At 40.4% G+C, this 27,175-nt stretch overlaps 1 protein-coding gene across 2 annotated transcripts in view; it reads right to left on the bottom strand.

The window, feature by feature from the left end:
• Nucleotides 1-27,175, bottom strand: part of grik4 (glutamate receptor, ionotropic, kainate 4) — a 274,319-nt gene that overhangs the window by 64,404 nt on the left and 182,740 nt on the right. For both annotated transcript variants that reach the window (XM_071497060.1, XM_071497061.1), the window contains 3 exons: nucleotides 23,682-23,847; nucleotides 15,192-15,370; nucleotides 11,719-11,772 (listed from right to left, as the gene is read on the bottom strand). In XM_071497060.1, coding sequence (XP_071353161.1) covers nucleotides 11,719-11,772; nucleotides 15,192-15,370; nucleotides 23,682-23,847 — 399 coding nt within the window. The remainder of the gene's footprint in view (nucleotides 1-11,718; nucleotides 11,773-15,191; nucleotides 15,371-23,681; nucleotides 23,848-27,175) is intronic.

Here is a 27,175-nt window from a genome sequence, read left to right as displayed (position 1 = left end):
TTATGAAATTGTCTCTGCAACTATTCATAGCAGAGAATGGTTGAGGCCTTGATCCCTTCCACTGATGACGTTATTGGATAGTTAATGGTGCAGAAAGACAGGATGAATAAGACAGAGTTGGATGATGGGTGGTGGTCTTAATCAAATGTCATCTAAATCAAAAGCAGAATGGCAGGGGAAAGCATACACACTTTACCCAACTAGGCCATCAGGGAGACCCTGACCTATTCCCACTGTAAAGCTGGATTTATAGTTCTGCATTAAGGAGTTATGGCATACATACGGACCTTATACAAATAGATATGGACCCTGTTCTTAGCTATACCATAACAGACCTATCTTTTCAAAAATGTAACTAAATGTTAGAGCTTTGGCAACCATGACCAATGATTGGACAGCAGATATCGCTTATAGTGAGGAAAATGTTAAGGAAGCTGAAAATCCTTTTCAGTAACACACATCTAGCTACAACATCGACGGTGCAAAATTTCTGCTCGTGGCAATCATCACTCCCTATCACAGTGAATGAAACAACAAAAATATGGCCACTGTACTGTGGTAGCCCTCCAGTTTATTAATGAGACAAAGTAAAACAGAAGTCACCTGGATGCCATTCCACTTTATGTAAACAATCCACAGTTGTGCTATATGGCAAATTAAATTAAGCAATGTAATCACAATCACAATGGGATGTAATTAAAGCACCTCACAGCCTGTTTGGATGCTGAACTATTAATCAAAACTTTTGCAATAGACCGGACAGGTATTAACCCCCTGGAATATACACCCATACATGAGATGATAGCAGTAACAAAGTTTCCTTCAACTTGCTGATGCTCATCTTGAAAATACTTTGAAACGGCCAAATTAGAGGCCTCCATTGGGACAAATGTGTTTAGTGGGACTACATAAATTATAGCGCCAGAGGAATTTGTCCTTCTGTCTGGGGTCTAGTTGTGTTAATATTTATACTGCTCCCTACAGCACCAACACAATAAATACAATTATTAGCGAAATAAGTTGGCGTCTTTGCATTACAAACGAATCGCAGACATTATTTGGTGAAACACACTTGTTGTGACATAATAATCACATACTTTATATTCTGGCTGGATGCAGCACTCTGTTGTCACCGTCCACGTAGCCTATTACCTTTTCTATTACTCAGTTGATTGATTCTCAAACTCTGTGTCTAAACAGGGAAATATGAACTTTACATAAGCCGTGGAGGGGAATTAATTAAATCCCAATCATTTTCACAGTCACAGTGGCTGCCCTCTAAAGCAGTTTGACTGACAAGACTTTTTTTTGGATTTCTAAATCTTCTGTACCACAGTGCACACCGGAGATGTCGGGCGAGGTAGATGTGAAGTGTTTTTTTTTCTCCCTCTTTTTTTTTTATAGGAATGTTCCCTCCATTCATTCACATTCACAGATATGGGACAAGAAATTTTACCAGAACAATAAACTTGTGAAATTGAATTCTGTATCACCTAGACAATATTGTTATCAAGGCCAGGCACACCCAGAGAGAAATACAGAATGACAGAGAGAGACGGTGAAAGGAAAAGACAGAGAGAGAAAGACAGAAAGATGGGGTGCAGGTACTGGCAGAAAAGAAAGAGGTTAAAATACAAGGACAAGGGCAGGCAGCAGCTAATATCTACGTTTTACAGAGGACAAAGCAAAAGCTAAAAATTTAGAGAAAGAAAAAATATATTTGGAATAAGAGACAAACAGACAGAGAGAAAATTAGAAAATGATGTTTCTGCAGGTCCGGGGAGGCAGGGAGACATTTCATCTGTTGTTCGGTGGCACACTGAATCATAAAACATTTTGACATACAGTGTTGGGGGGAATAATTAAAAGCATGGAGCATGTCGAGCCCAGAACCCCAACTGGCAAAGAACAAACAGAAGGGAGCAGGTCAGTGTCTGGGAAATAATAGGGATTAACTAGTGAGTAAGAGCATCAGCCATGGTTCAGAAGTAAAACCTAACTCCTATCATCACCCTTTTGTACAAACCTGCCAATCGGCTCTAACTAATATGAATGGAGAAAGAGGGAGGAAAGAGAAAGATGAGTTGAAATCAGTGTGTTTTGTGTGTTTGCACGAGGACTTGTCCTGCATTCGAATGCGAATGTGCAGCCTGTCTCTGTATAATGACAGCAGCAGAAGACAAAAAATACACACAGCTTATTTCCGGGAAGCAGACAGACAGGCAGGTAGATAAGCAGGCCAAGATGTTACAACTGTATGTATGTGTGAGTGGGAGGGACGGGATGTTGTGTGGAAGAGCACGTACATGAGTTTATTTATTTGAGTTTCATCAAGTGTGTGTGTGTGTGTGCTTGACACCCAAAAAGTGCTGGCAGATCTTCAGGCACGGATGCATGACAATGACTGCAGTGACAAGAGGGATCATGGGTGTGTGGAGGGGAAATGGAACATGAAGAACAAAACAAATAGGCGGAGGGGTGTGTGGGGGGTTGAACTGATGGCCCCCGCTTTGCAGAGAGGGATAATATGTCAGCCGGCACTGTGTGTCAAAGCATGTTTTTGATTGTTTTGTGTGTATGTGATTGGTGTGTGTGTGTGTGTGTGTGAGAGAGAGGGACTTAGCCTGCACACTTTTATCAAGACTCAAAATGACATCACAAAGTGAAAGTGTGCCATGAGAGGCGCTGCTAGGCCCAATCACGTGCTCACCTAACCTTCAAATGACATTAGACGTCCCATCAACATATGACGAGTCACTGCCAACCTGATGTGATTTATTCAATCCCGCTGAGTAGCTTGGATCGCGGGATACAAATCACTTAGATGGAAGCCATGGAGCGGGGGGCTGGAGCGCGTGTATCAGAAAACGTGTGTGCCTATGTGTGTGTTCCCTGTTTGTTTGTGTGTATGCATCCATCTGACATTCATATATGTGCACGGCTCTCATGCGTGCCTGCTGGATTGAGTTAAAGCCAAGGAAGCTGCGTGATGTCGGCAACTCACATCCAGAAAAACAAACTTGTCTTCACAGAGGGAAGCTGAAAAAGCCCAGTGGAGCTGTTCAGAGTTCTTGCTCTTCACAAAAGCTATGTTTTTGTTTTAATCTCTCCACTCACTGTGACCCAAGGGCCAAGATTTCTATTAGATCTTACAATTAAAGCCCAGGATATTACCGGCTGGTATTAAGTGGACTTAATGGGAGAGAGGAAAATAAACCAGCGCTGAGAGTTTTATCACATAGAATAAAAGAAACATTGTTTGATACAATCTGAGGGAGGCCGCTGGGCTCATTTTCCTCCCCATCACCTATGTGTCTAATTCTGATCAGCACCATCGACTAAAGGGAATACTTGTATCTAGATTAAGCATTACATTACCAAGGACCAGTGCCTCGGAAATCACACAGCAGAATCAATGTAGTGAGAGACATAATAACATGTTTCAGAGACTGTTATGAGGTGCAACAACCTGTATTAAATGGCTTTTAACAGAGATACAGGCAAACAAAAATACAAAAAAACAAACAAAAAAAAAACACCCCTCTTCTCCCCAGGCAGTGTCCACTGAAGATCATTAGCTCTAATTATGGTCAATGAATGGTCACTCTTTCACACCCATAAAGACCTTAGTAATGAATGGCCTGTTGCATTATACCAATCAGATGGTATAATGCAACACCTCCATCTCTCCAGCTGTTATTTAAATTTACATGACTCAGTGTCTCAGTGTTTCTGAGATTAAAGCATATAAAAATAAATGTGAAGCCACCATCTAGATCTTTGCTTCTAATGTTCTGGGTCATTATCTTGCTGTACGATGAACTCTTCCCTTCCTTTGTTTCCTGCTTTTTTCCTCGCCATTCTGATGGCAGCATACAACACTATGTTGTTGTTTGATTGTTGTTTTACCCTTTTGTGATGCACTTTGTAACTTTGTTAAGAAAAGTACAATACTATATAATAATATAGTACAATAATATAATTATTATTATTACTACCACTAGTTCCTGCAGTACAGTATTGTCCTAATAATGCATCAGGGGGTATAATAACACAGTTTGTTCCAACACTGTCTTTGTACAGACCGAGGGATTATTTTCTGTGAAATTTTTCAGTTCAATGCGAATTAAACTTTTTTTTTTTTTTTTTTTTAACTTTGGCAGTTTATCACTTGAATATGAACTGGAAATATGGGGGATGTTATAAAGCAAACACACAAACACACACACACGATGGGGAGTTGAGAGGGGAGGATGCAAACAACTCATACAGTGTAGCTATGATATACTTGGTTTATATATTACACAGTTTGAAACAGACCACATTAACTAGAAAGCAGTGCAAACATTCTGCTTGATGACGATGGCAGAAAAGGAGCGTCTCTACCTCTTCTTCCTTCCCTGATTTCTGACACCAGATTTATATGATCAACACATAACACGGTAAACAAAACAAAACCAAAATGAAGACTGAACGCAGTCACATCCATAAGTGGGCATGACAAAAACCCTTACTCGGGACGGGTAGCTGCGTGAGGACGTTGATGAGCGTCTTGAGATGATTCAGGGGAAACAGATTAGGCAGGGGAGCAGTCTGGCAGATCGTTAGTCAGAGATGTCAAGATCAGAGATAAATGAAGTGTCAGCAGAGGAGGGATACAGAAGGAAGGAATGGTTGGAGAGAATAGGTGGAAACAAGTAAGAGAACAGGGAGACAGGGCAGGAAGAGAGAGTTGATACCGAAAGGATAAACATTTTTAAAATAATTAATGTTTATAAACCTTTAATTATTAATTGTGGAATTTCAGAGCAATAAATTGTACAGATCATGAGCTGCAATTGAGTTGTACATCATGATCAATTACAGTAACTTCAGGTTTCCTTTGATTCATCAGTGAATCACAAGTATATTATCTAATGTTAATGCATAAATAATTAATCTTCAGTCGGTCTCTTAAGAAACTTCTGTATTTATCATCACTTTTAATGATGCTGTATGATTGATTATTACAAGTTGCAGTTTAAATTCATAAATTATTTATAAAGGTACACGGAGAGTTATTCTCATATATTACAAATTTGACAGTATATGTGTTTAATTATCAACACTGTGTCTGCAGCCTTTGGTGTGAATACAAGCTGTGTACTTTGTACAACCAAGTGTCATCAATTGTGAAGCAAAAAGGTGTTTGAAGTGTTTCCAGTCTTTTGTGAAATTGCTGCTTTATCTTCATCAGGAGCTGGGTAAGACACCGAGAGAGGGGGATGGCATGAAACACAGCTCTTATATCAGATTCTACTCTGTGCCTCTACTCTATCCACATTCAACATTTTATCAATGTCACACTCAATAATAAAATCCTTCCTTGAGTAATCCCAACAATGGGAAAAGAGAGACACACACCTTGTGATTCAACAAAAAAAACAACAACAAATAAACAAAAACAAACGTTAGAGCAGTATGAGCAAAACTGGAGGTCAAACTATGAACAAAAGGTCCAACTCAATAAGCAGCCAAATTAAATGAGCCAGGTAATGTGTGGTGCCATTACAGTATCCAACTGGATAATGTGAGTCACTGCCAACTAGTTTTAAAACTGCCTGTTTTAACAAAATGGTTTCCTACTGTAGCACATTCTATTGTAAAGTATATCAAACCATTTTTGTATATATAATAGTATATAGTGTCATGAGCCTGGTCAAGGCTCCAGAGGCCTGCACTACAAAGGAAATTCAACTTACCCAGGCTATCTTTTCGTTATCTGGCTTAACTGAACCTAACATTTGCTTTCCTGGAGAGCCTCTGCTACAAAGCTGGTTATCAACTGGCTCAGTTAACTCTGGGTTTACCTACGAGGCTACAAGCACATTCACATGGAAGAGGTGGAGCTGTTAATTAGCAACATGATCAGAACCATGAAAAAGTCCTAATATGATATGAGAAGAGGCGATGCTGCAGCACTTAAGCCGCGGTTCTCCGGTCTCTCTTCACCGGATCGTTCAGTCTAACAGTACGGTTCAACGTCTAGGCCTCCTGTTGAATTCTGGTTTTGCTTCCTTGTGTTTTTGTCCCTGACTAACTCTTGTCTCTCTGTGCCTCAGGATCATACTCCTCGTGTCTGCCTGCCAGTTGCACATGTTCCACCCTGCCATCCTTCACTGACGGACTCTGCATTCAGCCACTCACAGCCTGCCTGTCTCTCAGCCACCTCACCAGCCCCCTTTTACTCATCTCGGATTCTTTGCTCTGCCATTCATCGCCTGCCATCCTCTCAGTTTTCATCCAGCCTTTGACTGCCCTGCCACAACCTCTCTTTACAATAAATTCAGTTCAACTTGCTCCATTGCGTCTGTGTCCTGTTTCTGGGTCCTTAAAAACAGTTATTGATTATAATATGAGTGTTTCTAATAGAGTGGCTGCCCATAGTAGGTTAAAACTTAAGATTTAATATTAACCTTCTGACTCCAGCATCTACTTGTCTAACCCCAAGGATTAACTCTCATTTGTACCATCATGCAGTTATAATCATAAACTGAAAACTCTTGACAGCAATTTAGATGGATTTAGATCTTCTTTTGATCAGAAGACACAGTGAAGGTTAATAGACTCATAGTTTTAGATGATTATTGACTCTAATCTGAACCTCAAAATACAACTTTTATCACTAATGTAAGTTTCATTAGGTTCCATAATAAGGCCAACTCTCCCAGCAACACTGGCATATTTAAATTGGTACAAGTAACAGTTTTTTAATGATAGCAGATATAAGGAGATCTGCAAACAAATTATCTGCACATTGGTACCAATTATGCATCTATTCAATTAATGAGAGGCTGTGGAAGGCAAACTTCTGAAAAACTAGTTCAAATTACAGCAGACAGCAGAATTCAGATTTATGTAAGATTACAAGAAAACATCATAAGCCATGAACTTTGTGGCACAGCCAAATAAATATCTGAAAAATGTTCCCGCAGACAGCAGAGTGAAGAATAAGACTTGCACCCTTGAGTTTTATGTGCTCCATCTCTCTCTTTACTTTCAGTGTCTATATATACTGAAACAGAAATTATGTATGCTGCCAACTGTCCTTTAAAAATACAAGAGAAAGAGTTAAAGACAAAACTGCTTTAGAGAAAGGATAAATAACTTAAGTTCCTGGGAGGAAACCTTTCAATTACTATTCTGAAATAGTGGTCTCTACCCGAAAAACGCTTGAATTCTCTGTGGCAATGGGAGGCTGTCTCCATACAGAAACTCCTTGAAGCTTAATGAAGTCAAACTAATGTCAAAGCACGAACAATTATGTTACAGCAAATCCTCAGCACTGGCTCCTAAGGACACCACACTGAAAAAAAACACATCAGGCAACTACAGCAAATTACTGCTGCCCTTCTTTAATGTAGGCTCATCATGTTATAAGAACAAGATAAACAGTTGGTGGCTCATTTCAGAGGCATTCTCCCGCACACCACAGAAAAATTTAAATATCTTGTGTTGCAGAATTCATTTTGCCCCACAGTGTCTTCCCATGCAGTTAAATTAATCATGTTCATAAAGAGGACTGTCAGGAAGAAGCAAATGTATCAGGTCACAGGTCGCCTAATTTGAAAGCTCTTTCAGGGTTTAAGGTGAGGGAGTAAGTGATAAGCATAACCTTTAAATAGACTTCAGGAATGTTATTTGCTCCCTGAGATAATGGAAATATCTGGACTGGAAAAACCATCACCATTGAGAGAGTGCACACACACACACACACACACACACAAAATACGGTGTAATCTTCTCTATTGTCTATCTTGCTTTCTCTGTGTCTGTGGCTCAAGAGTCACTCTATCTGAAGAAGACCTCTCATTTTGGAGGAAATGGAAAAGCTGTTGCAAATTCTAAAAGAACTACAGCCAAAAACTGTAAAAAGAAAGAAATCCAAAAACATTCAAAACACTTTATATAAAATCTCTATATGAGCAGATATCTGGTCTGCTAGCCCTAAGGTTACGTTTAGGCAGCTGAACATAGACTGCAGTTATAGAGCCTAAGTCATCGCTTTTCTTTTGCTTTTTTTTTTTTTTTTGCACATTCATTAATGACAGGAAGTGGCTGGGGTGGTTGTCTGACATAAACATGTTTAATAATACTGTAGTCACTACAAGTGGATATTGTACTGCAAGATCACATACAGTACACAAAAAACTGAGTGCACCCCTGTGCAATATCAGCGAAATGTTTAACAGTATGATTTTAAAATAACTGTATTATTTTTTAGATGAAGTGTTGGACATTTAATTTAACACAAAAAGATTGGGCAGACTACATTGAACTACATTGCCCTGAGGTACAACCTCAATGCACCAAAATTAAGTTTACCTGTGACCACTGCAACAAATGTGATTATACCTGTGATTTCCAATTAAGGCCAATTGCATGCAGAAGGTTATAAAATAACCCACGAACACCACAGCTTCCCTGGTTCGAGCCTCGGTTGTGTCTAATGTAACATGGCACACGGTAAGGAACTGCCTGAATAAGTTAGACACAAGATTGTGAGACTTCACAAAGATGGGAGAGGGTACATTCAAAAGTACATTTCTCACAACATCTATTTGCTGTTGCGGTTTAGTTGTATAATTTCTAGGAGAGAGGCTTAGCAGTTAAACAGTGTTTACTTTGTGAGGACAAAAAAAAACTTCAGCTCCCATGAAAAACTACAAGCACGGCAGCAGGGGTTCTTGCACCACCATAACTTGGTTTTTCCAATATCCATAACTCAACAGTGCTCTCTTCTAAACTAGTTTCTGGCTGGCCAATGCTGTCATTTGTCTGCACAGGACAGTGCCACGACTGTGGCATAGTGTACTTTAATGAGAGGATGAAAAAGTAATCCAAGCATTCAGTGTGTTCTTGCCAGAAATGCACTATCACAGTGAGTTAGGAAAATGGCCGAACAATGAACTGAACTGTGAGAGAACATAATGGAAACTTGTTCCAATCCTCTTTTGTGTCTGGGTGTATTTATGCATATGCATGTGTGGTGAACATTATGCACAAGGAGCAGACCCATTTAAAAACACAATAAATAGGATGAATCACTTACTACGACAACTACAGAGACAACAGTCTTTCTATTCTTCCTTTCACAGCTTCTGCATTATGTCCAAGGGCACACTGCTAACCATTTTAATGGCGTTAGCTGAAGCTATTAGTGATGCCATCAGTGAGCAATGGCTGGATTTTAAGGAAATGGTGGTGATGGTAGCGGGAGGGGGGTTGCGGGGTCATCATCTGGTATCTACCATGAATCTGTGTGCTATGCTGTGCCCTCCAGCAGACCTGCACAGCAACAAAAGAGAAGAGTGATGGCTGAGCTTGTTTAGAAGTACACACAAAGGAAAGAAAAACAGAGTAAAGAAAAGTGGGAAGAGAAAAGAGAGCCACAATAAGAGAAGAGATTATGTCAAGGGCTGTGGAGGAAAACATGAAGATGGCAGCAGCCCACTCTTTATGAGTCATAAATCAGCTTGATATGAATCATCTCTACAGTGCTATTAGAGCAAAGTGTTTCGAACTTCATTAATTTCCATTAGGGAGCAGCTAACTGGTTAGTTTACTATAGCATCAGATTTTCTTCAAGATCCTACAATAACTCTCACATATCCCTCAGCCGCTATGTGCCTCAACTCCATTATTCTCAAATTTGAGGTCAATACCTTTCATGTCCAGCAGTGATGTGCACAGACAATTGCAGTGACTCATTTCAAAGTAAAGGCCATCACACAAACCGTGTCAACCTGTTGACGTCCCCACGCATGAGTACTCAGTAGTTATTACTACAGTATTACATGAGGGGAAGAAACCACGCCCACCTTCAGCTCAGCCTTCATCACGATCTCAACTGTGCATCTTTACATTTTCGTGACTGCATCTTGCACTGTTGTGATGCTATTACATTGGCACAAGGTGAAGACAACACCAGCATCGTTGATGCAGCTACTAATAGAGGAAGCCCCCCCTCCCCCTTTATAAAACACTTCTAATATTAATGTAACATTTCCCAAACCAAGCCACCAAACCAACCCTTTCAACTTTAACAAAAATCGCTTAGTAACTTTTGTGTATACCTACTGGAGAAGTGTCTGTTATATTTAAGTCATAATAATTCAGCGATTAGCCTGTTTCTGCTTTGAAAGCAACTTTGCAAAGAAGCACTCCCTCTAGCTGCCCCTCTCAGATCTTTCTCTTTCTGCCTCTGTCACCTCTTTTGAAGACACTGTCCCTGTAAACAATACACAACATCCAATATGAAGCATCCATTACACAACTACATTAAGATTAACTATGTTTATGGGCATGGATGAAAAGACATTACATAATGGAACACTTCCCAAAATGTTAATTCAAATTACAAGGGTTCAAGGCTAACAGTTACAAACAAGCAAGAAACATCGCAGAACCAACACCATGAGGTGCACTCTGTGCCAATTAACTGAGCAATGAGAACCAATCAAGAATGAACCATTATACAGTGTAGGCTTAGTTTGCAAACCAGCCATAACCGAGTAAATCACCCACAAAATAATGATTATGAATATTATGAATATTGATATGATTAAAAAATTTGCAGTTCATTCATTCATTCATTCATTCATTCATTCATTCAGAAAGACAGAAAGAAAGAAAGAAATGCTACGATGATTTCATGGCTCATTCACTGAAAGCTTACCAGACTTCCAAAAATCATATTTATAAGAACTAGAATGACTTCCTCGTGGTTGTATGCTTGGTTTACATCCATGTCTGTCCCGACTCATATAATACATGTAGTGAAGACTTGGAAGGAGTTTAGTAAAGGGTATTAAATGTATTTATTAATCTGATTTGACTTTGTTAAGTTTGCTGTATGTTGTTACAAAGAGCAGTAAAAATCATTGAATGTGTTCACATGCTTGGCCAATAAAGCTGATTCTCATAGGAGACCAAGTTGTCGCCATGACAATGACCGAAACATGGATGGACCGAAATAAAAAAGGTACAAATTCTAAAATGTGGATGCTTTGAACGCTTCAAGTGTTGATCTCAGCAGCACAGAACATCAATACAGTCACCACAATTTCAAGGTGGGCACCCAAGATTAGTGTCACCAATTCAGTGTCTGACCAAATGTGAAACATGATCATAATCTCCTTCTGCGCCTGAGTTACAGTGATAAATAATGGCCACAAAAGGGCATTTGCAGAATATTATGTCACAATGTAGTTAACCTTTGACCTTTTGGATGTAAAACTGCATCATTTTATCATTTTATTCTATTAGACATTTGTGTGAAATTTTGTCATAATTAGTAAATTCTTGAGTTATCGCCAAAAACATGTTTTGTGGGATCACAGTGACCTTGACCTTTGCCCACCAAATTCTAATCAGATCATCCTTGAGTCCATGTGAACATTTTTGACATGAAATTCCCTCAAGGTGCTCCTGAAATATTGCATTAACGGGAATGGGACAACAAACATCAGCAGAAACAACCACAACAGTATTACTTGTAGCAATTAAATCACTCTTATTATGTATGTGTTTGATTAAATCATTCATTCAGCTAAGTACCAATTTAAGCGTTATATTTTCATACACTGCAGGAGCACAGCATTACAGTACTAATGTTGCCCCCGTGGGTGTGGAATCAATATTGTCTCTAAATGCCCACACCATTTCCCGTTTCCTTACCAGAGAGGTGAAGATGTAAGTGTAGTAGACAGACAGCATTCCCAGCTCTGATGCCTGCAGAGCAAAAGACAAGAGGGGCAAGAGGGGAAAGATGAAGAAAAATGTAAGAGAAAGAAGGTACAAAAGACACAAAACAGAAATTTGAGGATTTGTGAACAAAAAGATGTTGAGATGAAGGTCAGAGGAACAGAGGAGAGAGGTGGAAATCAAGCAGAAAGCAGAGAGAGTAAAGAATAAAGGGGTGCAGAGAGAAGGGGAGAGAAGTTGAAAGGTCAGTGATTCAGTGAAACTCCACTCTCAACAGAAAACTGATCAAATCCACATCTTGATAAGACCAGACACATTCTTATCTGACGATGGCTCTCAATGGAGCAATTAATTTCTGACGTTCATTAGTATGCTGCACGACACTGTCTTACAATTTGATTAAAATAAAGTCACCGAGAGGAGCAGTTGTGAAGGACAGCGTGAACTTTTCATAGTTTCATTTCATTAAAATCATTAGCCAAAAAGAAATCATCGAGCTATAGACTTCTATTTAATCACGCTGCAATGCACATTATGATTAAAATCAATAAATATCATGTAGATGTAAACATCAAACCAAAGGGGGCATTTCAAAGCGCATCCTCCTTTACCAGGGATTCATTTTCACACATCATCTTTTAATCCTGAGTGAAATTCTTCATGAGTATGAATTAATCCTCATCCCTCTTTTCTGAGAAGCTACTCAGGGAGTACGTTTACCACACCTGGATCTACTCAAATGTAGAGCCAAATTTTTCCATAATAAATAGTTTCCACACTGTCATTATTCTAAGGATGTGCGTCATCAGAAAGAGTTTAATAACAGATATTTGGCTGTCATATCTGTGTGGGTGCACGTATGGCATTAGGAGTATACGTCACTCAGTTGCTGAAAATTCATTGCAAGTGCTCTTCAGGTGAAATAATAACAGTAATTTCATCCAAATACATCTTTCATTTTAAACCTCTGGATGACCTCTAATGATGTCTTTATAAAGCTTTCCCCATTAAGTATACTTAGTATGTTATTACTCTGAAAATACTATAAGCATGACAACTGTGTAAAGTAATTATTACGCTTCAGGGAAGTGGTTTCTTAATCCCATCTGCCCAGGGATTACACACAGTGAGCAAAGCAAGATAATAAAATATTGGCACAAGGTGGTAGAGATTTTTTTTTTTTCCTTTTTACTCAAAACATGGAAAGAAATACTTCAAAGCACCGAATCTTTGCCTTGGGTGACCTGTGTGTTTAATATTACCAAACAGACACTGACATTATAACCTTTCATTTGCTGCCCACATCCCATTCAGAAGACACAATACAACCGAAACAAGCAGCGGATGAAAAATATCCTTTTGGTCTCCTTTCGCTGTGTTCAAAATAAGCCTCCCTGCCCACTTTTTGATCTCCTTGTTGTTCTACCGCAGTAGTTGGTCAGAGTGCACAAGGTTTGCGCTACCCCCATACGCTGGGCTCACTATCTGTCCCACTTTGGTTCTGTACAGCTGTGCAAAACAGTGGAGGCCTGGCTGAATGAGATTACATTCAGAATGCTAACACTGCTGACCTAAACCCCTGTGAATGCTAAAACCTCAGAGAGTAAGACCTTTGTGTGATGAGGGTTTGATGTAAGATGTAAACAGACAAATAAGAGGCAATGTCTTGCATGACAAAGGACGATTCTGTCCCTTTAGACAAGCTGGGCACTCTTATCATCATCTGAGACTGGCAAATATGCTGGCACTCAGCTTTGATATGTTTGGCAACTACGCACTCAATATTAGGGGCGGGACTTCCAATTTCCTGCTACCCTGCAGCAGGATTGTCTCTTGACAAACAGAGAGACAAACAGAGTTATACATAAAGGAGACAAAAGAGTGAGAGATAGAGGGATGGATACACAAGACCACACGGGGAGAGAGGTGTGAAGAAATTGTCTTCTTTGCATTTGGGCAGAGAAGAAAGAGTGAGAAACAGAGCAACTCCACATTGAAATTGAAGAGTGAGACGGAAGGAGAAGGGGAACCGAGATGAGACATCCCACTGTGGCTTCCTGCTGCTCTGTGGCCCAGGGTTGCCATGGTGACTGGATGACCACTGATGGCAGCCTGAACACTCGACCGAAGTGAGAGATTGAGATTGAAGACAATCGTGAGGTAGAAAGAGGGAGAGTATAATGGAGAGAATGAGGTAGAAAGTGAAAGAAATGTTTCTCTGTCTCCTTCCCTCTCCTCCCAACCCCCTTCTGTCTCCAGTTATTGTCACCTCCACTCTAGCCATCCATCCATTGTCTCCTAGAAATAATGAGGTGTATATTAATTACTAAGAGACCATATGCTGCTGCCAAGCACCCTCGCTTCCTCTGCTCCCACAGTCACCTTTATTGATGCCATAAAGGCTATTTACAAACACACAATAAGTCTCCAGTCAGGAGAACCTTCAGCATTATGCTTGAGGCAAAATGTCCATGGTCTTAATAATGTTCTGAGATGTTAATTAATGTTTGTATGTGCCATTGGTGACGAAAGCACAAACAGTAAAGGTCACACTGTTATGCTACTGACAGAGCCACTCACTAACATTGTCAGAAAGTTGTCTTGCTGGATGAGCATTATAGCTTTGCATATTACATTTATAGTTACGTTTATATGCAATAAGAGAAGAGAACCAACAGATGGATAATAGATAAAAAGGACATTAAGGAATCAATGCACTTCATTTGCTTCACTGACTTACAGAACAGATTGTTTTAATCCATAACATGGACTGTATTAGAAAGTAGACAAAAGGACTCCTTCATTTTATGAGTCTCTTCTTACTCACACTAATCAATTTAACTGTGCACAATTCTCACTTATGGACGATGAATCACTGCAACACTGTGACTGCAACTCATCCATATAATTTGATGTAACAAGTTTGTTTGATGAGATTGCCTCAATTCATTTGGCCATTTCATTTTGGACCCTTCTTTGTCTGTGGGCTCCGCAACCCTTCCCTCTCAAGCAGCTGCGCACACTCTCAGAAAAGTGTATAAAGTCATGTCATCTGTGTGTGATTCAAGAGAGAAAATATGTATAAGTATGATGGCAAAAAAACACATTTCTTTTTTATATGTTCTGCACACTATTCTTTGAGTCGTGTAGGGAATACAATCTCTGTCTCTACAGGTCAAAACTAAGGACTAATCATCTTCCGGTAAAAAAAAAAAAAAAAAAAAAAATCACTCTCAACATATACAATTACTTCTAGCCTTGAACACTTTTTGCCCTTGGCATTTTTCTTTTCATTCTTCTTTACTTTTGCTTTTAAAGATGTATGAGAATTATATAAATGTGGGTCTTGGGAATTTTAACAGTATAAAGTTAAGTTATACTGTATATGGAATAAAGTCAAGTTATCAGTGCATAAATAACATGGCTATCATGTAAACCATACTAACCCGTTCCAAAATGATATGTGACATGGTGGCGTTGGCATCGACTATAATAGTGGCAGTCTTGTCATCTCTTATCTCCTTCAGGAGCGGGGTCGGGTCCTGGCTGTCATCAAGCATGCGCACTGACAGAGTCTCCTTGGAGATGAGAAACTGCCTGAGGAGCTGCTCCAGGTTCAATAAGCCTGTCGGTGAGACACACACACACAAAAACACATAAGGAGGTTGCTTGTAATGAAGGGAAGACTCTTCCAAGGAGATGGAGCTTTACTGTAATAGTCTTTTTATAAAGTTAACCAAAAAAGTTAAGAAAAGTCAAGCAAATCTGAGAAATGCAGTATAAACTTAACAGGCGTTCACTGTCCTCAAGAACAAAAAAATGTTCCTCTCATTTGTTTTCTGCCACATTTGACAACAATGAATCCATGAAAACCTTTCCATGCAGAACAATGAGACTGATTACCTTTAATTACAATTATTGTAAAGCCATCAAACACAAAGGGGCATTTCAGCAACGTCTCTTGTATTCTATCCCATGATAATAGACCATTTGACTCCGGTGAGGTAAGTGGGATTTGCCCTAATTAAAGCATAGCCGACTTAATCAAAATGCTCCCAGCAGCTTTTCACCAGTCACTTTGCATCCATATGTTAGCAGACTCTGAGAGGTTATTGGGATAATTTTCCATATAGGAGTTTAAACTAATTTGTGAGGTGTGTTAGAGTGAGAAAACTACAACCTGAATGAAACCACAGCATGATGATGCTACAGCTGCATCAGCCTCGCCTAGGCCATTTGCCTCAATCTCACTGCACTCATGTAACACTTGTGAGAGTCATATGAGAAGGACATACGTTTGTGGAGGAAGCATTAGCAGAGCCCCTTCCCACCATTTCCATTCTTAAGTAATATAAAATGGCACTCTAGACTTTGCATCAACAGATATTTTATGTGATTTTTGCCATGGGAACAGCACAGCAGTTCATCTGTCACATGGAGACCAATTTTGGTGTAGCATTAGTTATCAAGCTGGCTCCTTTAGCTTCTCCACAGCACATTAACACACGCTACAGTGCGGTCCAAGTCAACAGCATCATGTCTAATAGCTTCTGTAATTATGTCTCAGCGTCAGCCTGTCTTTCAGCCTGGCTGTATGGAAATATATTACAGTGTGTGTGTTTTTCTTCTTGTACCTGGCTCCCTGTGTCTGTGCACTCATGAGACATCATTCCTTGCTGCTGCCTGCTTGCCTGCCTGCGTCTCAAACCTGTCAGATCAGCTTCCTCGGTAGTATAACGCAGAATAACTTTGATGAGCTTGAAATAGCTTCTGCTGAACTGCCCTCCTTGTCTGACTCGTGCATCCACTCTCTATAACTTCTTGCAGAGCATCAAATGCAATTTCATGTCGAGTTCATGACATTAGACGGTGCACTGTACTAGATACACACAGAGTGACACAGAAGAAAAGCTCATATTCTCTTTAGCGTTCTGGCTGAACTGGAGTAAAGTCAGAATCTTTTTTCACCAGGGCAACAGCAGCCATGTTGCTCCCTCACTGCTTCTTGGTGAACCTGTTTCAGTCGAATGAAAAACATGCAGCTGAATGAAAAAATACAGTTTGACTTGTAGACTGTGGGATAATGTGTGTGTGTGTGTGTGTGTGTGTGTGTGTTTGCTTGTACTTCTGTCTTTATGAGGACCAAGGTTAAGACTTTGAGAGTGAGAACATTTTTAAAAGGTGAGGATATTTTGGCTGGTCTCCTTCTTCACAGGAGTGAAGTGTTAACAGGAGTATTAACATTAGGTTACCATTTTCATTAAATGAATGTAAATGAATTAATCAGTTACTTAATATTGTAGTTTTTATTGTTACTGGCGATTTACAGGAAAAAGCACACCAAGTGGCAATCCACCGTGACGTCATCCACTGACTTGTGAACCGCTGTTTCGAAGCCTCAAGTTTGGAATTTGGCCTTCACCAACTGGATTTTTTGAAACCAGTAAAAACCATATTTGGACAAGAAGGTGGAGCTAAGGAGGAGTGGGGGGTGGATATGACCTTCTCTGTAGTCTATCCTGGTTGTCAGGCAGGTCGCTGTGTGTGGTACAGTCTGTCAATCACACGGTGGCCCTGCTGCACTGCATACCCTGCTTAATCGTTTATTTTCCTCTAAATGGGACCATAATTTTTAAAAAAAAAGGACATTATGTTGTATTAAAGACTTGAAAATAGCGATTGAGACCATAAACTCATTACAAGAACATTTACTGAGATAATAAATCAAGTGAGAAGTAGAGCCATTTTCCCATAGACTTCAATACAATCAGACTTCTTTTGGCAACCTGTGGAGTTGCCCCTGATGGTCATTAGATAGAATGCAGGTTTAAGAAACTTCCACATTGGCTTCACTTTTCAGACCCGGAGTCTACGTCCATTTTTATACACAGTCTATGATGTACACCAGCATTACTGTTAATAACTGCATCTAAGTGGCATCAGCCTCATGGTTAACTGATGGCCTCCCTGCTGCTTGAACAGAACTGTGATAATTTACTGCTAATGGAGAACATAGCACTTTGTATTCCTGTTGTTTCTTAAGTGTCCTATTGGCAAACAATAAGATGGCTTTAACTGTGAAGCCGGCACAAGGAATGTTATTGCCAGTAACCACAGGTGTCACTAAATCACCCAGGATTGAATTCTCAAAGACTTCACTTCAGAAACTCTTTTTCTGAAAATCTTATTTTTGCTGTCCAAAAATATCAGTACATGTTTACTCCAGAAACCCATGACATTACTGTTGGGTGTGGTTTGTGGTGTAGTTTGAATCCAGAAAATATCAAAGAGGGTCCTCACAAGTGTAGAAGTACACACCTATGTGTGTGTTAGTTAGACCAAACTCCCTCATTGGCATGGAAGATACATGGCTCCGACTCTCTCTCGGGCACACTGATAAAAGTGAGGGCTGACATTCAACTTAGGTAACCACTCATTGACCACATACTGGGTGCCTGCGAGATCATATGCACGCACACACACACACACCCTTTTGCAAATACTGCAACACCACAGGGGCACAGTGTGTAAAAACATTAACCTGTGATTATAACACAGCAGCTGAATATGATTTCCTTCACAGGTGTAGGTGAATATTATATAATCAAACCCTTTACACAGATGAAGCTTTTAACACAGACCCAGAAGCCTTGATGACAGCCCTATATCATGATGACTCATTGAGCAGAGAATAAGAGAATAAGACCTAGTTTTATTTATGTCGACAAGATCATGTGTCAAAACATTTAAAGTATGTCTGAGCATATTAGTCCATTAACCCAAATTACCATAAAAGTGGACTCATCACAGCCACAGCGTGGTGGTGCTGATCTGATGTGCTCCTGCTGATCATTCCTGCTCTCTCTGCAAAAAGAATTCATATCCGTTCTTCATATGGGACACTGGAAACCACAAATGACTTATACTGCAGAAAGGTCCATTTGTAGATTTCTCAGATCGAGTGTGATATTACTGCATGAAGAGAGAAAGAGCTAAATTCCTAAAACGGCCCAAGATACAGTGGCAAGAAAATGTCTGTGAACCCTTTGGAATTGCCTGGTTTTCTGCATTATTTGGTCATAAAATGTGATCTGATCTCTATGTAAATCACCCTATGGTACTATCACACAACAATTGCAGTCTTTTGTGTCTTTATTGAACACAGCCATTAGCCATTCACATTGCTGTTGGAAAAAGTAAGTAGATTTAATAACTGGTGGAACCTCCAGGCACCAGTAACTTTGACTTATATATAACCATTATCCTGAAAGATACCTTGGTAAACTTGGGAATTCATTTTCCCCTCAATGATGATTAACTGTCCAGGCCCAGAGGCAGCAAAACAGCCAAATCATGATCGTCTGTCCACTGTACTTCACCTTTGGGATCATGTTTTTATGTTGTTTGCAGCTCCCTTTTTACACCATATATTGTTCTGCAAGTTCCTATTAAACAATCCAGTCTAAGTCTCATAGTTTATCATAATAACAATAATTAATATTTTCCCAGTAGTTTTGTAAAATGTGAAGTTGCTCTTTGGCAAACTTCAGTTGCAGAACAATGTTTTTTTGCTGTTACTCTGAGGTTCCTTGTTATGTTACAGATCATTCTGCATTGTGCTTTTGAAGTCATCTTAGCTGGATACTCACTTCTAGTGAGAGTAGCCACAGATCTAAGGCATCTCCATTAATAGACAATTTGTCTAACTGTGTACTGATGAATATCTTTCATACGAATCAACAATTCTTGATCCAAAGTCTTCTGAGATGTCTTTTTTATGAAGCATGGTTCACATCAGCAGATGTTTCTTGTGGATAGCAAACTCAAACCGTTTAAGTGGTTTTTATAAGTCAAAGTAGCTCTAACCCACACCTCCAATGTGGTTTCATTTTCACTGGACTCAAGGTTTGATAACTCCTTTCATTGATGCCATTAGCCCAGGGCTTCACATACTTTTCCTAACCAACACTGTGAATGTTTGAATGATGTTTTTAATGCGGACAAGGATGATACAACGATTTGTGTGTTATAAGGATAATAAAATAGATTGTGTTCGTTCGTAATAATAACTTGGAAGAATATTATAGGATAAATTTATACATAAATGAAGGTAATTCTTACAGGTTCACTTACTCTTTCTTGCCACTGTAGATGGCTTGAATTATGCCAACAGGGCAAAGAAAGCAGAGATCAGGTGAACCTCATCCTTCTGTAAGAAAAATGCCCTCTATAGGGTGAGTCACTAAGGATATTTCTATTTGAAAGGACTCTGGTTTTTGATTTTGTCTTTTAAGGCTAGATAACTAGATTATAGAGGAAGAAAGGAAGGGATTGAATGCAAAAAAGCCCTGTTGGATTTAAACCCAGAACATCACACTATGGGTTTCTATCCAACTCTTTTTATGCATCATAAACATCATCTTCTTGCACCTCTTCCTCTGCCACAGTCTAATGCTGCCCAACTGGAGAATGAGTGCCACCGCCTGATGCAACCAACTCCTAATATTTAACAGTAATGAATGGAAACATGTGCCAATATGGACTGTCTTTTCTTCATTTCCTGAATATTCTGTTAAAATGTGTGCTACATTTGTATGGAAATCTGGCTAGACACATGGCTGTCAATAGATGCCTCTTGATGTCTTTTAATGGAAACAGCAATATTTCTTTGACACGTGAGAAATCAGCCAGAATCCCTTTTGTTTTTTTTTTTTTTCTAATTAAGCAGAAGAGAAAGTATATGGTTTGCATTTTACAGTAGCAAAAACATTTGCAAACAAACGCTACACACTCTCCACAGTGAAAAGGAATCTCATTATTCTGAGTCATTTCATTTGTTCAAAAAGCAGCACAAGTTTAATGCCCCCTGCCTTCCATCCGTTCAATGAGAAGCTTTTAAAATTACAAAGTGCTGTAAACTACTACTACTAGCTCCACTGCAATTACTTTGACTACTGACGCTGATGCCCTCCACATCAGGATCGATACTAGCTACAGTATAATTATTATTATCAAAGTCATAAGTACCATCCCTTGTAAATACTGTTACTGTCATTCTTACACCTTTGTATATTTTCCAGTTCACAAGCCATTGAGGCATCTCTTCCACCTGACTAACGCTGATTACAGGTTACTGATGTCATTACCACATAGAGTATGAAACATAGAGTCAGTAGGTGGGCCCTTGAAACTGTGTGTAATGGAGAATTGTAATTTTTGACATAGGCATCTGATCATCACCAGAAAAAAGAACAATTACCATAAGCCACGTTGAATTACTGAGCAGATTATAGTGGAAACCTTGATACAACAACTGGTGGAAGTGTTGTTTTCTACTGTAGCTGCAGTGTAACAAGGCAGTGAGCTAAAATGGCAAACTTTGCTCTCCTGCTGTGCCTATCAAAGGTGGAAAAATGCTCTGCAAGCATTTGAGGCCTACTATTTTGTTGAACTTAGAAATTCTGTACCTGCACTGTAGCTCCAGTTAAATTCCAGAGCTTATTGGATGTTCTCCTTCAGCTTACTGACAGCTACACCAATCAGCTCACTAATGAAAGTGCACTGCTGTAACACAGTGCCTGTGAGTGCGGGAGCGGCATGCATGTGGATGTGTGCAGTTTGCACAGTGTATATGTATGCAGGTGAATTCTGTGCGCGCATTTTTATGTATATCTCCTTTCATTTACCAAAGGCCACAGCCACACAACATGTGGTGGCCCCCAGCAGGTCTGAAAATTCAACCACATGGACAGTATTCTGCCCAGAGTTACAGTACTGCAGCTGCTACTGCTCACTCTGCCATCAACAGTGGAGGTTAGCTAGATTAATGTCCGTCCTGGTGTGCACCATGCCTTTGGCCACAGCTCCCCTTCCACTACTGCCTCCTCAGCCATGGCTAGAAAATATTCATGAATTGGCCACGGTCTATTAGGCTGTCACTGGCTCGGGTGATTAATGGGGCTGGCACATGTGGACGAGCCACCGACAGGAGGGCTGCCAACTGACCAACTGACTGTGTGAGCTGACGGGGAGGGGTGGAGCTGGTAGAGCTGGAGCCGAAGTGGTTTGGGTTTCAGCTGATGCTGCTGCAGAACATGGACCTTTACACACAGATAAACAAAAACTAACACATACACAAATCCAGGCATGTAGCCATTGGCTGCATTTTTCATTGAGGGTCACATGAGAGGATGCAATCAATACAGCCACGTCATTTCCTGGACTGTCTCCCTCTTGTTGCTAGTGTATTATTCCAGCATGGTTGTCTCCTCCCCTGCCATCACCCCAATCACTAAATTTCACCTCTCCCACATCTGCCAAATAGCCTCTCCTCTCCTCTCCTCTCCTCTCCTCTCCTCTCCTCTCCTCTCTAACTCTCATCTCATCTCATTTCATTCAATTTCCTTTTCTCTCTTAGGCACAGAATAAGAACCTCCCTCCAACCTGCACATCCACACACAACCAGAGGGAAGAGAAGTAATGTTAAAATGAGTTTCTTTTCTCCAAACTTGCCAATATTAAAGTCAGAGGGTACGTAAAAGGTTCACTTGTTATCACTGCTCTTGCCAGAGCTGTATTCACTAACTCTCTGTGGAATAAATGTCACAGAAACAGGATCTGAGCCCTGAATTAGAAAAATGACTGACAGGTACGGCAACATCTAGAAGGAAAAGCAAGTAATGATAAATTTTTTGACGCCAGCTGTTATTATGGGTTATGTAGTAGGGTTAGGTTAAACTACGATTACATATATAGCATTTTCTTTTAGTTCTTTAAGTTTAATTAATTCTTTCCAGCAACATTTTCCAATGTCTGCATAATGAAAAGCCATCTTTGGCAACTTCTATGGAAGAGGAATCAAAGAAATTGTTTTAAATTTGCATTAATTTACTTTAACTCAATTTGCGTAAAAAGCTCTAAAAACATACCGGTTTGGTTTAATACATGAAACGCTTTGCTTAAAGGGACAAATTTTAAAGGTTATAAATCAAAGGTAACTCCAAAGTGAAGACCAAGAGACAGTCAAAGAGGAAGTTGAAAGGCAGAAGAACTGAGAATCGAGATAGATGGGGTGGGAAGCTCACAGTGGCTCCGTGCCATCTCTGGGCTGTCTAACACATCGCTGATGTCTCAAGCCTATTTCCTTTCTTCAAAGCCTTGTGCTGATTAGGAAAAAGGTTAGCGGGTGCCACTCAGGGTCATGGTGCCTTTGTCTAGGGAGTTGTAATTACTGCTTGCTGGACCACAAGAGGGTGGGAACTGGCCATGATTTAATCTTCTTCTCTATTTACAAAAATAACTTTCCTCGAACAGATTTTCAAGCCTTTTTAAGGTCATTTAGTTTAGTATCTTTAGAATCTAAGGAGTGCCTTTGACAAAGGGTGGTCAGATCGCTGGTGGATACAATTGCAAATGAAATCTGCAGTCTCTTTTGTCTGTCTCAAAGATATGTTATGATCCTCAGCATGCAGTGATTTAAGAGTGTACACAGTCTTGCAGACACCACACTGAGAGTGAAGTTTTAAGACAGATTACACATGACAGAGTGCAGCGTTAATTATCATTATTTTAATTTAAGGATGATGATGACATTGAAAAAGAGAAAGCATTTTGCAGTAAATGTAATTTATTTTGGGATGCAGATGTCAGGCATGCTGCTGCGAGCGAGTTCTGGCTGTGGAGTGCAGCAGCTGCCTCAGAAGGGAGCGTGTCACAGGGTGAGATGTTGATAATCGCTGCATCTGTTGTCAGAACACAGTCAGCGTGCGTGCGAGAAGCTTATGTGTGCTAACACGTGTTAAAGGATAGCAGACATTAAACAAAAAATGTTTGCACTTTGTTGGCAGACGTAGGGAAGGCAGCGTGTGGGCATCCTCCACAGGTGTGCGTGTGCGTGATCGTGTGTTTTGTCGGGAGGGTGTGAACGCTGTACTCACAGTCAGCCTGGGCACAGATGAGGCAGGCGGCGGTGCTGTTAAAGAAGGTGAGAAGGCCGGCCACAGCCAGGCTGATGTCACTGTTGGTTGGCCTCAGGTCCAGAGTGGTGAACCGGGGGAACTGAACCTTCAGAATGTCTTCTGGAGCCACCTTGACATAGGGCACCTGCACAGATGTATTCATGTCAGACTATATGTTGCATTTTGTGTCGCACTTGATTTTGACATTTCACAACTTATGTTTAAAAAGGCAGCAGACGTCTGCAGACAGGGCAACCTAAAAAGATAAAAACGAGAGAAAATGGGTGCGTGAACTGCAAAATAAAAATAGTACAAATTCCAGAAGACAGAATAGCTCTGAGGAAAATCGGTTTAATCTGTTATGATAAACTGCAAGCAAGGATAACCCAGGGATCTGTGGTAATGTGCATATTCAGAATAGAGATATTTTTCAGTGACTGAGGCACTAACGCTGATGTAAAGTACAAGTATAGATGTAAAAACTTATTTTTGTTCCACCCACACAAACAAGCTCTTGTTAGAGAAATCTTCAGGATAACACCCCCTCACCCACTGTTATGAAACATTTGTTTATCCCGCTCACTGTGGAGTAGCTCAACTGTGTGTTTCAGGTGAAGCTTTTAGAACACACAGACACACACTTAAAATATCACACCACTTTTAACCAAACATCTGGAGTAATGTGATGATATTTTGGGGATGCAATTAGAAGATTATTACATAAGAGAAAAAGGAGAAATCATCATTAGTGATATTAATATGTTAACCAAACAGGTTCAGACACTCTTATTACTGTTATTTCCACACAGAAACATAGAAAATGTGTTAGGAATAAATTTTAAGCACTGCTCCTCCTCCTGTAATTGGGAGAATTATAGTTTAATCCACCAGTATTTGGACAGTTACATATTTGTTTGGTTTTGGCTTTGTATTCCAGCACATCGAAATAAAACGGTGTGAGCTTTAGGAAAACATAAATAAACTCTACAACAAACAGACATCAGCAAACAACTTTTTTCTTTGCCTCAAGTCTGGTCTAAATAACTGATGTGTTCACTTGGACTGAGGTCATGTGACTAACCTGACCAGTCAAGAATATTCCACGGTTTGGCGATAAAAATGCATGCATATGGAGAATCACTATCCTGCTGCATTGTCCAACTGTGTGTAAAATATGCCTTTCTTTTCTACACCATTTACCCAAAACAGATGTCAACAGACCAAAACGTAATCACTGTTTAAATCTCATGTGCTGCTGGACGACCAAAAACAACAGAAAATCTATCACAGTCCAGAGACATAAAGAGAGCCTACAAGGAATATCTGAAAAACCGTGTCCTCACATCCTCAACACACTTAAAGTTAGACTGAAAATTTGCATTAAAGAGCAATAACATATATAATGAGGTGCATGTGTTTTCGCCAGTAGTTAGAAAAAAGACACAAAGAGTACAACAAAGCCAGCAAAGCATTTAATAAGAATCAATAAATGCACAATTCTTCTATACCAGCTCCATTGTGAGGTAAACAACCGTCAGTGAGAATGACTTTCAACATTGATTTGCTGTAGCTATATAAATATCTGTATTCCTTCGCTGCCCCTAATGAATTTATCATACCACCCCCACTGTACTAACAGATCTGTCTCACACAGGCTCATCTCCACTGTCAGAAGGGAGGTTACGTACACTGCAGCTAACCCCCCAGCCTTCAACGTTCCCCGAACACAGCAATCAAATCTGAACTGGAGCTCCCTACAAATCCGCTGAACTTAAGGAAAATCACAAATTACATTCCACCCCAGTTCAAACACATCTCCCATCTATTTCCCTCCTATGAAATCCATCTCTGCTTCAGTTCTCCATGTGATGATGTGAACAAATGCATGCTGCCAGGGCTTTCAGTAGCCCCCTTTATGCAGAGATCCCACTCTATTGCTGTTGTGTGGACCCTTCATTATGCTGCCTTTAATTGTTTAGACTGAACCAAACAAAGTCGCTCCAGTGTGTGATTTTAGATAGCACGCCAGTGTCCCAGAATCAGAGGTGTGAGATGTAACACAAGAACATCGGTGTCTGTTCTCCGTTTTACACAGACATCGATCCGGCTCTGTGACTACCACCGGTGCTGGCTTAAAGACACGCCAACAATGTCCCACCTCATCCCGTGTTCACACCTTTTATACACAATGACGAGGCAGAATAACGGCGCAGCAATCCCTCCCTGAACAGGCTGTGTAAAAGGGGCTAGTGAGGCCTGGGAGGAAAAGGGGGAGTAGAGGGAGAGTGCGAATGAGTGTGGCAGGTGTCGGGTCGGTCAGCTGGCAAGCCACTGCGTTAGAGCACAGCGGGGCTTGAAGGGAAAGCAGGAGGACGTGCTGGGTCCAAGAGGAGGAACTGGGAAAGGAGCCTCTACATCATGGCAGATTGCCTGTCTGTGCAGTTCCCAGCGCCCATACATTGCTTTCTCCCTCGTCCCCATATCCCCTCGATTGGTTTTCCATCCCTGCCCATCAGGGTGTAATGGAGTCCCCTGGGTGTCTGGATGGATGGAGGTGCAGCCACTACTGACAGCCGCTGCTGGAACGCCATTCATCCTCTCAAGGAGCCCTAAAACCTAGGTAATAGCTGTACACCACACAGGGGAAATGTACCCCTCTTCAGGTGTGTCCTTCATCTTCCCTGTTGCATTTGTACAATTTCTCACTGCCCTTTTCTCATTTCTGTCCCTTTCTCTCGTGTTTCTCTGCGTACACCAGATTGTTTGCTCTTTTTTCCACTTGTCCCTTTTTCCATCTGTTCTTTCTTTCCTTCTCAGCACTGCGGACTGGTGCTGGTGCCCGACCTCTTTCATTTAGAAACCTGACACGCTTCAATAGGCTGTATCTGAGGCAGCGGGGGTTTAGAAAGCTGCTTACACACGCGCACACACACACGCACGCACACACACACACACACACACATATTCACATGCGCACACAAACACATACACACACACAAAGACACCAGATACCACTTTGTCTTTTTCCACAAAACTGGCACACTGGACCCCAGTGCTAGAAACTCTGATATCTTAGGGGAACTTCTTGGGTCTGAGTCTTGATTCATCATCAAATTCCGCAGCATGCAGCCCGGACCCACACTGAACATATCTAACTACAAATCTTGACCATTTTCCAATATTATGTCTACTGGAATCATTTCATTAAAATGCATTTTTTTCTACTGAAAATGAACTTTTCTGCAATATTTTTCACTGTATCTTTTTGCATTAATCTTCCACAAGAGACAGAGGGGCCTGGGAAAAAAAATACTTAAAAACTATGTATCATGCCTAAATACATTTCCCCCTGGTTAGAGCAATATGATTAATTGGTTGTTAATCTGTAACAGTTACTATGTTCCTCATATGGTGGAGTGACAAAGTGTTTTGAATCAGGACTACAGTTAAAACAGGGGTACTCCAAGCAAAGA

Source organism: Trachinotus anak, unplaced genomic scaffold (assembly GCF_046630095.1).
Source record: "Trachinotus anak isolate AG129_WGS33_773 ecotype Australia unplaced genomic scaffold, CSIRO_AGI_Tana_v1 ptg000014l, whole genome shotgun sequence".
NCBI lineage: Eukaryota > Metazoa > Chordata > Actinopteri > Carangiformes > Carangidae > Trachinotus > Trachinotus anak.
Note: the sequence above shows the minus strand (reverse complement) of the source record. Positions and strands in the feature narration are given on the sequence as shown.